General features: G+C 38.3%; 1 protein-coding gene across 1 annotated transcript in view; it reads left to right on the top strand.

Moving 5' to 3' along the window:
• Positions 1-19005, top strand: part of LOC103299803 (sodium/hydrogen exchanger 9B1) — an 88132-nt gene that overhangs the window by 24062 nt on the left and 45065 nt on the right. Inside the window, 3 exon segments of the mRNA XM_054721826.1 lie at positions 8418-8588; positions 9761-9903; positions 11157-11284. Of these exon segments, the coding sequence (XP_054577801.1) occupies positions 8418-8588; positions 9761-9903; positions 11157-11284 (442 nt within the window).

Below are 19005 nucleotides of genomic sequence, written 5' to 3' on the forward strand. Positions count from 1 at the left end.
CTTGTCTGATCGCAATGGCTAGTACTTCCAGTACTATGTCAAACAGGAGTGGTGAGAGTGGGCATCCCTGTCTTGTTTCTGTTCTTAGGGGAAATGGTTTCAGTTTTTGCCCATTGAGTATGATGTTGGCTGTGGGTTTATCATATATGGCTTTTATGATGTTGAGGTATGATCCTTCTATTCCCACCTTGCTGAGAGTTTTTATCAAGAAAGGGTGTTGGATTTTGTCAAATGCTTTTTCTGCGTCAATTGATATGACTATGTGATTTTTTATCTCTCAATTTGTTTATGTGATGTATCACATTTATTGATTTGCGGATATTGTACCATCCTTGCATTCCCTGGATAAATCCTACTTGGTCATGGTGTATGATCTTTCTGATGTACTGCTGGATCCGCTTTGCTAGAATTTTGTTGAGGATTTTGGCATCTATGTTCATGAGGGATATTGGCCTGTAATTCTCTTTGATTGTGTTGTCTTTATCTGGTTCTGGTATTAAGGTAATGCTGGCTTCATAGAAGGAGCTTGGAAGTGTTCCTTCCCCTTGAATTTTTTTTTGAATAGTCTGAGGAGGATAGGTTTTAGTTCTTCCTTGAATGTTTGGTAAAACTCCCCTGTGAAGCCATCTGGCCCCATGCTTTAGTTTGCTGGAAGCTTTTTGATGACTGCTTCAATTTCTTCCATAGTTATTGGCCTATTGAGATGTTTAGAATCTTCCTAATTGAGTTTGGAAGGTTGTATTTTTCTAGGAATATGTCCATTTCCTCCAGGTTGTCTAGTTTGTTGGAGTACAGTTATTCATAGTATTTTTTAACAATCCTTTGTATTACTGTGGGGTCTGTTGTTATTTCGCCTCTTTCATTTCTGATTTTGTTTACTTGTGTCCTCTCTCTTTGCTTTTTGGTGAGCCTGGCTAGAGGTTCATCACTCTTGTTTATCCTTTCAAAGAACCAGCTCTTGGTTTCATTGATCTTTTGTATTGTTTTTTGTTATTTTTTGTTGTAGTTGTTTTGGGGGTTTTTTGTCTTTATGTCATTTATTTCTGCTCTGATCTTTATTATCTCCTTCCTTCTGCCCACTCTGGGCTTTTCTTGTTGCTCCCTTTCTAATTCTTTGAGTTGTAGAGTTAGATGATTTACTACCATTTTTTCTTGTTTTTTGAGGTAGGCATGTAGACCTATAAACTTCCCTCTCAGGACTGCTTTCATTGTGTCCCATAGATTTTTGATTGTTGTGTTCATATTGTCATTAGTTTCCAGGATGTTTTTAATTTCTTATTTGATCTCATTGGTAACCCAGTCATTATTTAATAGCATGCTATTCAGCTTCCAAGTGTTTTGAGTTTTTTTGGATTGTTTTTATTGTAGTTTTTTTCTAATATTATGCCATTCTGGTCTGAGAAGATGCTTGGTATGATTTCAATCTTCTTGAATTTGGGGAGACTTTGCTTGTGACCCAATATGTGGTCTATTTTTGAAAATGTCCCATGTGCACTTGAGAAAAACGTATATTCCGTGGCTTTGGGGTGAAATGTTTTGAAGATGTCAATTAAGTCCATCTGATCTAGTGAGTCATTTAGGATTGCTGTTTCTTTGCTGATTTTTTGTCTAGAGTATTTATCCAGTGATGTCAGTGCTGTATTAAAGTCCCCTACTGTGATTTTTTTGTTGTCCTTCTCTCCCTTGATATCTCCCAGAAGTTTTTTTATGTATTTGTGTGCTCCTACATTGGGTTCATATATGTTTATCAGGGTTATATCCTCTTGTTGTATCAATCCCTTTAGTATTATGAAGTGGCATTCCTTATCTCTTGTTATGGCCTTCACTTTGAGGTCTCTTTTGTCAGATATAAGTATTGCTTCCCCAGCATTGTTTTTTTTCATTTCCATTTGCCTGAAAAATATTTTTCCATCCCTTCATTTTTAGTCTGTGTGAGTCCCTTGTTCTGAGGTGGGTCTTTTTTAGACAGCATATATATGGGCCGTGTTTTTTTATCCATTCAACCACTCAATGTCTTTTGATTGGAGCATTTAGTCCGTTTACGTTTAAAGTTATTATTGAAAGGTACTTGTTTGTAATCATTTCTATTTTTTGCCTGTGTTCTTTCTTACCTTTTTATTTCTTCTTTTTACAGCATTCCCTTTAGCATTTCTTGCATTGCTGGCTTGGTAGTGATAAACTCCCTTAGCCTTTTTTGTGTGTGAAGCTCCTGATTTCCCCTTCAATTTTGAGTGATAGTCTTGCTGGATAGAGTATTCTTGGACTCAGTCATTTGCTTTGCAACACTTTGTATACTTCCTTACATTCCCTTCTAGCTTGATGTGTTTCTGTTGAGACATCATTTGATAATCTGATGGGGGATCCTTTGTAGGTAACTCTCTGTCTCTCTCTTACAGCCTTTAAGAGTCTCTCTTTGTTCTTAACATTTGACATTGTAATTATGATGTGTCTTGGTGTGATTCTTTTGGAATTCATCTTGCTTGGGACTCTCTGTACTTGTGTAACTTTTTTCTTCCCCATATCCAGGAAGTTTTCTGTCATTATTTCTTCAAATAGATCTTTAATTCTTGCTGCTCTTCTTGTCCTTCTGGCAGCCCTATTGTACGTATATTACTTCATTTCGTGATTTTCTCCTGCTTTTTAATTTTTTTCTCCTGTTGCTGTTCAGATTGAGCTTGTTTCTCTACCTTATCTTCTAATTCATTAATTCGGTCCTCTGCTTCTTATAGTCTACTGTTGAAACTTTCCATGGTGTTTTTGATTGTAGGTATATCACTTTTCATTTCTTTCTGATTCTTGTATAGGTTGTTGATTTTCTCATCCATCCGGTGTATGAATTGTACAACTATTACTCTACATTCTTTTTCTGTCATGTTGCATGATTCAATTTCACTAATTTCCTTTCTTGGTGACTCCTCATTTTCTTTCCTCTGGAGATTGTGTCATCTCCCCATTCTGACTATCACCAGAAGTTTCAAATGTCAAATTACGTGGGCATGGGCCGTTTGCATTGGGAGCTTTGCACCACCCAAGTGTCACTGAAGAGCTCCGACACTAAGATGTGTGGCTGCAGTGGGTTGGTGGGAACTAGGCTCACCCAGAATCAGCATTACCAGCGCTCAGTGTGTACGCACCTAGAATCAGGGACCCTGCCTGCACCGTACTGAAACAGAGACCCCACTGGTGTGTGCCAAAAATCAGAGCCCCCTAGTGTGTGCCAGGAGTCAGAGTTCCCCTGTACCTGCACCAAGAATCGAGTATCAGAGTCTCTGTTGCTTTGTGTGGCCTGGCGCTGAGAATCAGGGTCTCTGTGTGCACATGCACCAAGAATTGGAGTCACTGGCTCTTAGTGTGAATGCACTGGAAGTCAGGGATCCCAGGCACACACGATAAGAAACAGAGTCAAGTCACTGGTGCTTAGTTCTGCCTCCTGCCTGGAAAATCAGGGTCCTGGTCAGCTTGGGGGACTGGGTTGCACAGTAGCACTGTGTTGGCAGGAGATTTGCTCCTGCTCTGCGGAAAACAGACTTCTGTGTACACTTGCCCAGAATCAAAGTCAGGTGGCACTGCCCCCCTGTGTGGACTTAGGAATTGGTCACTGAATTGTGTTGCGGTGAACAGATTCCCAGTGTCCACACGCTCCCAGGCTCAAATTTCTGTAGTGGCGCTGCAGTCCGTGCGAGGGGCGGGTTTATCAGTTTCTATGGCGCTGCCCGCAAGCCTGCAGGGAGGGGGATAGGCTCTGTGACTCACGGAAATCTGCAGCCGGGATGTCTGGATTCTTGGTGTCTGTGGGTCTGCAGCTGTGGTCTCAGGTCTCTGTCCCCAATGGCTGTAGGGTCCTGGTTTGCGTCTGAGACCAGACTGGGTGGTGCTGAGGCCAGGATCGTAGTCTCAAGCAGCTTTGTTTCTCAAGATGGCGTGGTCTCTGTGCCCATGCTGGCCACACCTGAGTATCTGCATTGGGAGCAGGGCTCCACTGTCTAAGACTGCCCAGTTTGGCAGCCCCTTGGAAGACCTGCAGAATCTAACTGTCCACACACTCTTCTATCACTCCCTCACTCTCTCACACTCTCTCCTTCCCTACCTTTCTGCCAATCCCCTTCTTCTCTATCTTGATAAATTTCTTATCTCCGTTTCATTAGCTCTTCTAAAGAAATCTTTTGTTCTTTCATTTGGGGCTTTTTTTTTTCTTTTTTTTTTTTTTTTTTTATGTGGGAGCCCAGCCAGCCCTCTCATGCCTCTGTCCTTCCTACTAGTCTCTATCCAGTCTCCACTTTCCATCCTTGGTTATCAGGTTCCCTCCAGCTAGTCTTCAGTTGATTGTTCAGAACGGTTTTTCTATATTTTAGTTGTAATTACAGTTTGGTCCTGGGAGAGTTTCATTGTAGCTCCTACTTAATCTGTCACCATTTTTCTACCTCTGTAAGTTTTTATATTAATTTCAGATTCAGTGAGACTTTATCTTTGGGCTTTTATGCATCTGAAATCAGTAGTGTTTATTAGGGTTATTTTGAACTAGCATCTACTAACTGCCCTAGGGATAGTTCCGTGGAAAGATGCTTTTTATGGTAGGCTTAGGGTTTGGAGGCTCCAAAACCATGCAACTCATATAAATTTCTGCTTAAACGTAAGTTATTTGAGACCAATTTATATATGGATTTTCAGAGGTTGTTTTGCCTCCCAGAGATCAGTGAAGACAGACAAACTGCCTTTTCTTTTCTCTTTGTCAGTAGAATGACATTTTCTGATCTATTCTTTTAGTAAGAGTTCAATCCTTCAAGTGTTCAGTTTTGTGGAGTAAGAAATGGTCAGAAGGGAGAGGACAAGAATCTCAGTTCTAACATCCTGCTTTTAATTTGTCAAAATCCTCCTCTTTTACCCTTGGCAATACTATGAAGCCAAAAAGCCATCACATAAGCTGTTTTAAGAACCTGAAAAAGCATTAGAAACTATGATTCATAGTAAATGACTATAGCCATTTAATTTATAGATGGCAATTTACAGTCATCCATACTTTATAAAAAATCTATGCCATTAGTGATCAGAGAAATGCAAATTAAAAACAGCAATGAGATACCACCTCACACCTGTCAGAATGGCTATCCTATATAATAAAGAGGTAATATGCAAATTAATCATCATGCCCTCGCCCAAGAGGCCGCCCCATGTGGTCACAAGATGGCTGGCAGGGAAGGGCAGTTGTGGGCAATCAGGCCAGCAGGGGAGGGCAGTTAGGGGCGACCAGGCTGGCAGGGGAGAGCAGTTGGGGGCGACTGGGCCTGCAGGGGAGGGAAGACAGTTGGGGGTGACCAGGCCTTCAGGGGAGGGCATTTGGGGGCGACCAGGCCTGCAGGAGAAGGCATTTGGGGGCAACCAGGCTGGCAGGGGAGGTTAGTTAGGGGTGACCAGGCCAGCAGGGGAGGGCAGTTGGAGGAGACCAGGCCTGCAGGGGAGGGCAGCAGGGATCGGGCCTAAACCGGCAATTGGACATCCCCGAGGGGTCCCAGATTGGAGAGGGTGCAGGCTGAGCTGAGGGAAAACCCCCCCAGTGCATGAATTTCATGCACCGGGCCTCTAGTCATTAATCAACAAACAACAAGTACTGGTGAGGAGAAAAAGGAACCCTAGTGCACTGTTGGTGGGAAAGCAGACTGGTGTAGCCACTATTGAAAACAGTATGGAGCTACCTCAAAAAATTAAAAATAGAATGTCTTATGACCCAGCAATTCCACTTCTGGGAATATATGCAAAGAAACCTGAAACACTAATTAGAAAGAATATATATACCCCTGTGTTCATAGCAGCATTATTTATAATAGCCAAGATTTGGAAGCAGCCCAAATGCCCATTAGTAGATGAGTGGCTGAAAAAATCATGGTACATTTACACAATGGAATCTACTTGGCCATAAAAAAAAAGAAGAAGAAGAAGACGAAGAAGAAGAAGAAGAAAAAGAGGGAAATCTTACCTTTTGTGACGGCATGGGTGGGCTTGAAGAGTATTATGCTAAGTGAAATAAGCCAGTCAGAGAAACACAAATACCATATGATTTCACTTACATGTGGAATCTAATGAACAAAATAAATTAACAAAATAGAAACAGGCTCATAGATACAGAGAATAGACTAACACCTGGGTCTGGGTGAAAAAGGTGAAGGGATTAAGCAAAAAGAAAAAAAATGAAAGAAAAGAAACTCATAGACACAGGCAGTATGGTGGAGAGTATGGTGTTACCTCAGGGCAAGGTGGGTGGGAGGGGGAAGAAAAGAGTACAGGGGGAATAAATGGTGATGGAAGGAGACTTGACTTTGGGTGATGAACACACAATATAATATACAGATGATTTATTACAGAATTGAACACCTGAAACTTACATAATTTTATTAACCAATTTCATCCCAGTACATTCAATCTTACCTTATAATAGACAAATATGCAAATTGACCGCACCTTCACTATGCAAAGCCACGCCCACCAACCAAGCCACGCCCACCAACCACGCCCACCAGGAAACCGTTGCAGGGATGTTGGTGTGTGGCGGAGCCCAAGGCCGGGAAAGCCGCCTGAGGCTTTTCCGGCCTTGGGCACCAGCAGGGAGCCTGCGCCGATCGCAGGAAACCACTGGGGGTCAGCTCCTGCGATCCTTAGCAGGGATGTTGGGTGCGGCCAAGCCCAAGGCCACCGCCCGGGGCCAAGCCCCGACCCTGAAAGAAGGCAGAAGGCGGTGGCCACAGCCAAGGCCTGGGTCCCCGGTGCTGGCAGAAAACTGGTGCAGGCAGCCAGGTGAATGAAGGTCTATTGCACGAATCTTCGTGCAAACGGGCTACTAGTTAAAAAATAAAATACTTCTGTTAGATTAAAAAAAAAACACATTTGGATTCCCTTGTTAGTAGGGCCTTTCCTTAGTATCTATTTGCTAGAAACAAGATGTCTACTACCTTATTCTTTCTTACCCTACCCACCTCTGCTTCCTATACATAACTAAGATACTTTATATTCACCCAAAGGCCAGGTTTCATTTTTGTCCAGCCCTTATCTGCTTTAATGATTTATACCAAATATCAACCGAGTTACCCTTTCAATACAAACATTTATTCTGCTCCTGTTAAAAATAGGAGAATTCGTATCACAACCAATCATCAGCTTATTCCTCGTGGAAAAAATACTTTAAAAATATAAAATGAAGTAAATCACATTATATTGCCATAACATTTTTAAAATGTCATATAATTTGAGAAATATTAAGCACTTTAAAGGATTCACATATAGTTTTGAAATATTCTAATGATTTTATGGATTTTTAGGGAGAGAGAGAGAAACATCAATGAGAGAATCATCATCAATCAGCTGGCTCCTGCATGCCCCTTACTAGGGATTGAGCCTCAACCCGGGCATGTACCCTGACCAGGAGTTGAACTGGTGACCTCTTGATTCATAGTTCGTCACTCAACCACTAAGTCACACTGTCCATGAAGTTTTAAGATATTTTTTAAAATAAGAAACTTTGTTTAAAATTCATCCCATATAGCGGGTTAAAGGTGGGAGGTACTTATCTGTACTCCCACTAACAATAAAAGAAAAAACAATCTCATCCCATAAATTGGCAGGGATTTTAGAATATATGTTAAACAGATATTTCTTCAAACTAGCAATAGATATTAGTCTACAACAGTGATACTCAATCTTTTTCATTTCACAGCACACAGAACCTAATTACTAAAATTCCGCGACACACCAAAAAATACATTGTTTGCCATTCTGACAAAAAATATAGGTATAATTTCAATAGATTTACCCAAAAAATTAATAGTAATTACCTACCATTTTTGCTGCAAAGTGACTTTTTAAAAATCAGGTGCCTACATGCCTGAGTTACAGGCTCAATTCCCAGTGAGGGAGTGTGCAGGAGGCAGCAGATCAATGTTTCTCTCTCACATTAATGTTTCTATCCTCTCTCCCTCTCCCTTCCTCTCTGTCTGAAATCAATAAAAACATTTAAAACATAAAAATTAAAAATCCGGTGCCTATATATATAAGAATTTCTGGTTACCAAGAATTAACCAATCATACACAATCTTATTATAAATTGTGACCAATAAGATGCAATTCTATAATATATATTTATGCTTCAACACAGGGCATTCATACCTGATGGCAATTTTGTATTGGCTGTTGTCAATTTTTTATTTGACAATATAAAGGAAAAGAGGTCAGTGCCCCTGACTAAACAATAAGGTATTACATGTTTTAAAAATTCTTGTGGCATACCAGTTGAAAATCAGTGGTCTACACTATGTATCTTTAGATAGCACTGGCTATTAATAAGATATTTGATAAAATATAATCCATTTTCAGATGTATATATCTATGTATGTGTATATAAAGATAGATAGATATGTCTTTTTATATTTCAGGAGTTTTACTTGTTATGATATGGTTTGCAATCTCGTCAATCTCAAGCCATGGCCAGTACCCTGATGAAAATTCATTTGGACTATTAATTGTCTTTTTTTGTTCCCTAATTGCGGGGAAACTTTTGGAAGTCTGTAAAATATCTTCAATGCCTCCACTTCCACCTCTTTTGGGTAAGGGTATAATTAGCTTTAATTTCTTTTTATTGATTTCATGTAAATTATGAGCATATTCTAGTCAGAATAAATATAATTTAGAAATGTTTTAATGTAATATAACTTATATAGCATCTTTATATGTGTATGTATTGTATATGTATGTATATATACCTAATTTATAGAGGTATTTATACTCTGTATATACACACAGATTTTTTCTGAAATATATTTTTAAAATAACTTAAATATACTCAGTATATGATTCTTGTTGCTTTATCATTTAATAAGACATTTTTTACTTAATTTTAAATGTATCATAGAAAAGAAAAAATTAGGGAAAGACCGAATTTTTCTGTAGATAACGTAACTCAAATTCAATTACAAATTCAAATATTATAGTGTCTATAGCATCAAAAAGTCTTACAGTTTTTGAGTAATCTGTTTGGGCATCTCCACTATGTGTGTAGTCATAGATATATCACCTGCCTAACCTGTTTCATACCTATTTCTTCATCACCTTTTTACATAACCTCCAGGTGGACAGAGTAAAATTAATGTAAGAACTATATCTTCTAAGTATTCAATACATCCAAATATTCAGTAAAATTGTAATAGAAATAATCTCCATTTTATTTCTAACACCCTTTCTATGTCCATTACACTCTTTCAGCACTTAATAAGTATTCGTTGAATCTTCTTTCCTCCTCTTCAAAATTTTACTCTTATCCTAGTTTAAGTAATGTTTCCAACTCTACCATGGACTATGCAGAGGCTTTTCAATGTTTCTCCTCCAATTTTATGTCTATCTATTCACCAAGACCATAAATGCAAGAGTCCTTATGTCACTTCCTGCCTAAAACTTTCCCATGGTGCCTTGCTCTGCCAAAGCAGGTGGGAGTGTGGAGTGGGAGTATATATTCACAATCTGAGGCCCATTCTCCTACCCATTCTCCCACTCCCATTTTTGCCCTTTATGTCCTAGCAACACTGGATTACTAGTTGTACCCCATTAAGATATATCATTTTTTACCTCCATTTCTTTATGCTGTCTCCTCTACATGTGTGTAACTTGCCCTTCACCAAAGTAATGAAAGACATAGTGTGTTTGAAAAAGGGAAATTAAACATATCTGTTTTTCTCTTGGAAAAATGAACTGAATCAAATATGATTTATTTTCTTTTTTGAAGGGATGTTATTGGCTGGTTTTACCATTAGGAATGCTCCATATATCAGTGAGCATGTCCATATTAGTAGCGAGTGGTCTTCAACTGTAAGAAATATTGCCCTTACCCTTATCCTAATAAAAGCTGGACTTGGACTCGATATACAGGTAGATTTCCCATTGTACCGTGAGTAAAAATACTTTAAATATTAGAGGCTGGTAGAAAAGAAAAAGAGGATGAATTTTTGTTAATAGCTATTTCAAGTGGAATCTGTAAGCACAACTAAGATAAAGAACAAAAACTTGCAGAAATATTGGGACCTAAATTTATACTTCTTGTCATTATTACTGATATGAAGAGACATTACTGTGATGTAAGATCTCCATTAGAAATAGCCTTTAATTATTTGCATAGAGATAAATGGCCCTTATCCAGCATTTGTATTATTTGGGAGTTATGGCTCTTCATTGGAGAACTATTTGCTTTTTAGTTAACAAAGGATAAAGTACCCTATAAAGGGTTTTTGCTTTTGTTTCTTTTGTTTTTTTTCAGAGAGATTAAAAATTTCAATAATATTTTTGTTTTATGACTTTTCCCTGTTAAAGTATGTCCCTGATTATTTTTGCATTATTGTAAAAGTTAATCTTCTATAACATTTTCTAAAATATTATTATCTAGGGATCACAAATCTATTTGGGTTTTAAAAAGATTCACATAATAGCTTCTCAAATAGATGTGACAAATATATAAGTTTAGTGGTAATATCTCAGGAGTATAAATATAGACAGTGCTAATTTATTGTTCTCCAATAGAAAGTTTAAACCAATGAAAAAATTTATTGTACTCCCTTTTAGTTAATTATGCAGCTTTTAAGTGATTTTCTTTTTTATCATGTTGATATTTTCTATTTACAATTATTACGTTAATCAAATAGTTCATTTCTGAAAGTCAACTGATGGATATAAACCCATACTTGCTTTATACTATTTACTAGGAAGATTAAGGGAGATAGAACTAGTTATTTAAGAACAGAGAAATTGATCTTTTGTAAGAATTAAAATACAACAGTGTTTGACCCTGGCCAGGTAGCTCAGTTGGTTAGAGCATCCTCTTGCTACGCCAAGGTTGCTGATTCGATTTCTGGTTAGGGCACATACAAGAATCAACCAATGAATGTATAAATGAGTGGATCAACAAGTCGATCTCGCTCTCAAATCAAGTAAAAATAAATTTGATAAAATGTGCAATGATTTGTAATCCAATCTATCATGACATATAAAATGATCTATTAACATTTCAAGCCCAGGAACAATCAGGAAGATTTAATTTAGTCAAAGACTATATATTTTAAATTTTTCTTAAATAATTTTCTTGCTGGCCATTATAAATTTGTCTAAATATGACTGTGCTTATATTTCAGGCTTTGAAGCGTTTGAAGAATGTTTGTTTAAGATTGTCCTTTGGTCCATGCCTCATGGAGGCATGTTCAACTGCTGTTATTTCCCACTTCCTTTTGAATTTTCCCTGGCAATGGGGATTTCTTTTAGGGTAATTTTTTCTCATTTTTTCCCTATGAATATATTTAGTTAAGGATGTTTTTTTTTTTTTTAAGTATTGATATATTCAGAATATTGCATAGACAAGCTTCTCATTAGGATTATTTTCACAGTGGTAGAATACCATGGAAATTAGTAGGTCAGAAGCAGTCATGTTCTAAAATTACCATATCCTTGACAAGCATGTATAGTCCCTAAATGTCTAATCCTATCTAATAAAAGAGTAATAAGCAAATTAACCATCACTCTGCCACACCGATAAGCCACGCCCACCAGCCAATCAGGAGTAAGTATGCAAATTAACCCCAACCAAGTTGGCTGTGGCCACAGAGCCAGCAGGAGGCTTGGGTTTCCCTGTCAATGGAGGAAGCCAAACTTTCCACACACCCTGGAGGGCCCAGGCCTCCACTCAAGGCTACAAAGTTTCAATTATAGAAGATAAAGAAATCCCAACAAAAATGGCAGTAGCCACGGAGCGAGCAGGAGGCTTGGCTCCACTCCAGGCTACAAAGTTTAAATTATAGAAGATAAATAAATCCCAGATACCATGGCCTCCGCTTGGGTCACCGGGGGGCGTGGCCAGCCTGCAAACCACCACAGGCCCCTCGAGCAGGCTGCCCTACTCCCCAAGGAAACCCCCACCCTGATCCAGGACACCCTTCAGGGCAAACCAGCTGGCCCCCACCAGTGCACCAGGCCTCTATCCTATCTAATAAAAGAGTAATATGCAGATTGACTGTCACTCCAACACACAAGATGGCTGCCCCTATGTGGTCAAAGATCCTGCCTCCATGTGGACACAAGATGGCCACCACAAGATGGCCAGCATGGGAGGGCAATTGGGAAGGACCAGGCCTGCAAGGGAGGGCAGTTGGAGGCGATCAAGTCTGCAGAGGAGGGCAGTTAGGGGTAACCAGGCCAGCAGAGGAGGGCAGTGGTGGGCGATCAGGCCAGCAGGGGAGGGCAGTTGGGATCAGGCTGGCAGAGGAAGGAAGTTGTGGGTGACCGGGCCTGCAGGGAAGGGCAGTTGGGAGGGACCCAGGCCTGCATGGGAGAGCAGTGGGGGGGACCAGGCCTGCAGGGGAGGGCAGCTAGGGGCAAACAGGCCTGCAGGGGAGCAGTTAAGCATCAGTCAGGCTGGCAGGGGAGTGATTAGGGGGTGATCAGGCTGGCAGGCAGAAGCAGTTAGGGGCAATCAGGAAGGCAGGCAGGTGAGCAATTGGGAGCCAGCAGTCCTGGATTGTGAGAGGGATGTCCCAGATTGGAGAAGGTGCAGGCTGGGCTGAGGGACACACATCCCCGTGCACGAATTTCATGCACCGGGCCTCTAGTGTTAACCTTTTGCACTCGGATGTTGAGTGTGACTCGACACGGTTAGCATTAGAATAAAGAAATTGAGAAAAAAGCAAGCAAGTGCAAAGGGTTAATATAATTCACTTCATCGAATTATTCATTCTCTCCTATATTGCAATCTTTCTATGTTTTTGATCTAATGGCCTCTTCCTTATACTCCACATGTGAGAGAATTTGTATAAAGATAGATATTATAAGCAAAAAATACTCTTCTCTAGATCCAGTGTCCCATCTATTATTTTCCATCATCCATTTTCCTTCATGTCCACATCCTCAGAATAATAGTCTACAACCCCTATCTCTGAATCCTAACCTTCTCTTCATTTTTCCATCCATTTAACTTTTGCCTCCACATATCCATTCCAGTGAAACCTATAGCAAAGTTTACCCATTATATACATACTGCCAAATTTAATGAATCTTTTAAATTAAATTTTATTATTTTTAAAAAGCCTTTTGAGCGTGCCTTCAAATCCTACTGTCCATTCCCCTACCCAAAATGACAACTCTTATGAGTTTATATCATTCTAGGCTTCTAAATCTTCACAGAGAAAGGAGTATAATTTTGTATATTTTTGTATGTCATATCTTCTATCTATGACTATCCTGTTCATACATATCTTTTGTCCATTTTTCTATTCAGTTATTTTTCTTTTTCATTCATTATATCAAATCTTTGTGTGTTATAAGAATTGCAAATATCTTGTCCCAGTGCACCACTAGATGTTTAACTTTGCTTATAATAACTTTTAAATCTAAAAATATTTTATTCCTTCCAACAATAGAATGTTCACTGCATAAAACCATTCAATTGACCTTGACAGAAAAAAAGAGGGAGTAGAGGGAGTCAGAATATAGCTGCTTTTGATATACCAAAGGGTTTTAAATGTAATAATTTTAACAATATTTCCCTTTATGTTTTTTTAATTTCTTTATTGATTAAAGTGTTACATATGTGTCCTTATTTCCCCATTACCCTCCTTACTCCCCCTCATGCCCTCACCTCCCTGTTGTCTGTGTCCATTGGTTAGGCTTATATGCATGCATACACGTCCTTTGGTTGATCTCTTCCCCTTACCCCCACCCACCCCTACCTTCCCTCTGAGGTTTATTGGTCTGATCGATGTTTCTCGGTCTCTGGATCTATTTTTTGTTCATCAGTTTATGTTGTTCATTATATTCCATAAATGAGTGAGATCATGTGATATTTATATTTTGCTTACTGGCTTATTTCACTTAGCATAATGCTCTCCAGTTCCATCCATGCTGTCGCAAATGGTAAGAATTCCTTTTTTTTATAGCATCATAGTATTCCATTGTGTAGATGTACCACAGTTTTCTAATCCACTCATCTGCTAATGGGCAATTAGGCTGTTTCCAAATCTTAGCTATTGTAAATTGTGCTGCTATGAACATAGTGGTGCATATATCCTTCCTTATTGGTGTTTCTAGTTTCTTCGGATATATTCCCAGGAGTGGGATCACTGGGTCAAATGGGAGTTCCATTTTTAGTTTTTTGAGGAAACTCCATACTGTTTTCCACAGTGGCTGCACCAGTCTGCATTCCCACCAGCAGTGCACGAGGGTTCCTTTTTCTCCGCATCCTCGTCAGCACTTGCCGTTTGTTGATTTGTTGGTGATAGCCATTCTGACAGGTGTGAGATGGTACCTCATTGTTGTTTTGATTTGCATCTCTGGGATGATTAGTGACTTTCAACATGTTTTCATATGCCTCTTGGCCTTCCATCTGTCTTCTTTCTAAAAGTATCTATTCGTTGCCCATTTTTTTATTGGATTGTTTAGCTTCCTTTTGTTAAGTTGTATGAGTTCCCTGTAAATGTTGGAGATTAAGCTCTTATCAGTGATAACATTGGCAAATATGTTCTCCCATGCAGTAGGCTTTCTTGTTGTTTTGTTGATAGTTTCTTTTGCTGTGCAGAAGCTTTTTATTTTGATGTAGTACCATTTGTTTATTTTCTCTTTAGTTTCCATTGCCCTGGGAGCAGTATCAGTGAAGAAATTGCTTCAGCATATGTCTGAGATTTCTCTGCCTGTGGATTCCTCTAATATTTTTATGGTTTCCTGTCTTATGTTTAAGTCCTTTATCCATTTTAAGTTTATTTTTTGTATGGTGTAAGTTGGTGGTCTAGTTTCATCTTTTTGCATGTATCTGTCCAATTTTCCCAACACCATTTATTGAAGAAACTGTCTTGACTTCATTGTATGCTCTTGCCTCCTTTGTGGAATATTACTTGGGAATAGTGGTTTGAGTTGATTTCTGGGTTCTCTGTTCTGTTCCATTGGTCTACATGTCTGTTCTTGTGCCAGTACCAGGCAGTTTTGAGAACAGTGGCTTTGTAATACAGCTTGATATCTGGTATTGAGATCCCACTTACTTTGTTCTTCTTTCTAAGGATTGCTGCAGCTATTCAGGGTCATTTTTTATTCCAGATGAATTTTTGGAAAGTTTGTTCTATGTCTGTGAAATATGCCGTTGGTATTTTAATGGGGGTTGTATTGAATCTATAGATTGCTTTGGGTAGTATGGACATTTTAATGATGTTGTTTCTACCAATCCATGAACACATTATGTTCTTCCATCTGTTTATGTCTTCCTCTATCTCTTTTTTCAGTGTCCTGTAGTTTTCCGCGTATAGGTCTTTTACCTCCTTAGTTAAGTTTATTCCTAGGTATCTTAATTTTTTTGGTGCAATAGTAAATGGTATTGCTTTTTTAGTCTCTCTTTCTGTAAGTTCATTATTGGTGTATAGAAATGCCATGGATTTCTTGGCGTTAATTCTGTATCCTGCTACGTTGCCTAATTCATTTATTAAGTCTAATAGTTTTTTTATGGAGTCTTTAGGGTTTTCTATGTACAGTATCATGTCATCTGTGAATGAGGACAGTTTTACTTCTTTTTTTCCAATTTGTATGCCTTTTATTTCTTCTTCTTGTCTGATTGCAATGGCTAGTACTTTCAGTACTATGTTGAACAGGAGTGGTGAGAGTGGGCATGACTCATTCAGAAGTTCCTTCTTGCCCCTAGTTATAAATATATATGTTCCTCTCTATTTTATTCCTATTACTTTTACTAGCTCTATTTTTTAAATTCTTTAAAACAACTAGAATTTATTATGTGTGGGGATCTAGCTACATTCTTTTCCACATGAATAGGTAATGTCTCAACACCATTTATAGAAAGGTTTTTTCTTCCCACACTGATTTTAAATGTCAATTTTATCCTGTAACAAATCCCTTAAATTTTTTTCTATACTTTGTATTCTATTTTCTTCCAATCTATTTTGTCTTATTTCTGTGTCACTATTACACACGTTTAACCATTTTTCTTCACACAAAAATATGTCGTTTTTACATTGACTGGGTTTTTCATTCTAAGCTCTTATTCTCCCAAATGAATTTTAGAATCACTTGTTTAAGTTAAATGAAAAATCCTGAAAGGATTTTAATTGGCATAGAACTGAATTAATAAATTAATTGGAAGGATATATGACATCTTTATAATATTAAAGCTTTTACACAAAAAAGTGAAATATTTCTTCAATTATTCAGGTGTTATCTTAAGTACTACAGTGTTTATGCTTTTTATAAAGGCCTAGACTATTTTATAATTTAGGTATTTGTGTTAATTGATGTTGTAGATGAAATATTTTTCATAACATTTTCTAATTACTTTTTTAGCTATATGGAAGTTACCAATTTTTAAAATCACTTTCATTGAGGAATAATTTACATATAATAAAATGAGCACCCATTTTCACTGAACATTTCAGTGAGTTTTGACAAGTTTATATGCCTGTGTAACCACCTGCCAATTGAGGTACAACACAGTTTCATTACCCCATAAAAATCACATGTGCCACCCCAGTCAATTCCATCCTGACCCAGGCAAACCATAATCTATTTTCTGTCATAGTAAATTAGATTTTTTTTATCATTTTAAGTGAATGTAATTATATAGTATTTACTCTTTTGTTTCTGGCTTCTTTTGGTCAGCAAGTTGTTTTTGAGATGCATTCATATTATGGCCAGTAGTTCATTCCATTTTATCGCAGAGTAGTATTTCATTGTATGAATATACCACCAACTTTATTCATTCACTTGTTGGTGGATATTGGAATTGTTTCAAGTTTGGAGCTATTACAAATAAAGTTATAAACTTTTGCTTTCAAGTCTTTGGTTGGGCATTTGTTTTCATTTCTTAGGGAAATACTTAGGAGTAGAATAGATAGGTCATATGGTAAGATAATGTTGAATTTTATTTAAAAACTGCCAAATAGCTTTTCAAAGTATGTTGTATTTTATATTCCCACCAACAATGTATGAAATTTCAGGCCATCCATATCTTCTCCAATACTTGGTAGTTTCTGTCTGTTTAATTTTAGCAGTTTTTACTGGGTATGTAGTGCTATTAGATTGTGGTTTTATCATTTTTCTTTAAATCTGGAAAATTTTCAGCCATTTATTCTTAAATATTTTGTCACCTTCTCTTTTTCTTCTAGGACAATTGCACATGTTTTAGCTGCTTAATATTATTCTCTACTAGAGGCCCGGTGCATGGATTCATGCACTGGTGGGGGGCGTGCCTGCGGGGATCTGCCCGCTGCAGGAGTAGCTGCTCATCCCAGTCAGCTGAGTCGCTGTGGACCCACCCTCTGAGTGGCTGCTCCCGCTATGGGAGCGCCGCTCATCCCAGTCTAATAACTTGAGTTCTGATTTTGTCATTATCCATCCAGTTAATGCTTACTATTAAATGTTTATTGTATATACTACACCAGAAATATAGAAATTTTTTTGAAAGTGAACTTTATTTTCTTTATTTTTATTATTTTTAATCTTCACCCAAGGATATTTTTTTCATTGATTTTTTTTCTTTTTCTAGAGAAAGTGGGAGGGAGAGGGAGAGAGAGAGAGAAACATCAATGTGAAAGACACACATTGATTGGTTGCCTCCTGCATATACCCTTACCAGGGCCAGGGAATTTGCATCTGAGGTACATGCCCTTGACCAGAATCAAACCCAGAACCCTTCAGTCCATGGGCAAGTGCTCTATCTCCTGAGCCAAACCAGCTAGGGCAGAAATGTAGAGATTTGTAAGACATAACCCTGTCCTGAAAAAATTCAGTCTCTCCAGGATTACAGGCAGGCAATAGCTAACTGTCATACAGTGTGATAACTGCTATGATAGAATTATCTGTAAAATCCTACAAGAGCAGTAAAATTCCTCTAGTTGTGAGGGATGTAAGAAACTGTCTCAAAGATATTTAAGCCAGGCCTTGAAAGATGTGAAAAATTAGTTGGGGACAGAATAATAAACATGAATAAAGGAGGCATTGTCTCTATGTCCCCAAAATAGAGATTTTCATGAACACAGAGAAGCATGAATGAATTATGTGTATTTGGAGAATGATGAGATATTATAGACAGTCCTCGAGTTACGTCGGACTCAACATATGTTGTTTTGTTGTTACTTCGCCATCTCCCATTTATTTATTTTTTTAAAAAAGTTCCATCATTTCGACGTACGTACATATGTGCTTTATGTTTTTTATTATTTATTTACCACAAGTAAAGGTCAGGAATTGTTATCTTTTAAATTTTTTTACTGTTGCCCTTCATTACTGCTGTGTATGTGCTCCATGTGAGTGACATAGGTGCTTATGTAGGTGAGTTCCAACTTACGGCGAAAACCGTGTTACATCGCACTGTAGGAACAGATCTCCGATGTAACCCGAGGACCTACTGTATATAGTTTGGTTAAAACATTACATATGTCATAGAAGGAGAGGTAAGAGAAGAAGCTACATATATGGTTGGAGCCAAATTGTCAGAGGTCTTACACACTGAGTGGCCAGATTATTATGATTTCTGAATGCATAATAATCTGGCCACTCAGTATATATATGTGTGTGTGTGTGTGTGTGTGTGTGTGTGTGTGTGTGTGTGTGTGTGTATTAGAGGCCCGGTGCATGAATTCATGCATGGGTGGGGTCTGGCCAGCCTGGCCAGGGGGAGGGGACACATGGGCTAGCCTTCCTGCTGGTCCAACTCCTGGTCGAGGGGATAATTTGCATATTAGCCTTTTATTATATAGGATATACACTGAGTGGCCAGATTATTATGCGTTCAGAGATCATAATAATCTGGCCACTCAGTGTATACTAGGCTGATGTTGTTGGGTTTTTAAGAAGGCAAACATACTTAGTCTGCATTCTACAAAGATATTTGATAGAATACAGGATTAAGTGGAGAGAAGTTGAGTCTGGAGGTGGGTATTTTAGTTTGAAAACTCTTCATAAAAGATACCAATAAGTTAATGAGTACCTCATAATAATAAAGTA

The sequence above is a fragment of the Eptesicus fuscus genome, chromosome 2 (assembly GCF_027574615.1).
Source record: "Eptesicus fuscus isolate TK198812 chromosome 2, DD_ASM_mEF_20220401, whole genome shotgun sequence".
Taxonomy (NCBI): Eukaryota; Metazoa; Chordata; class Mammalia; order Chiroptera; family Vespertilionidae; genus Eptesicus; species Eptesicus fuscus.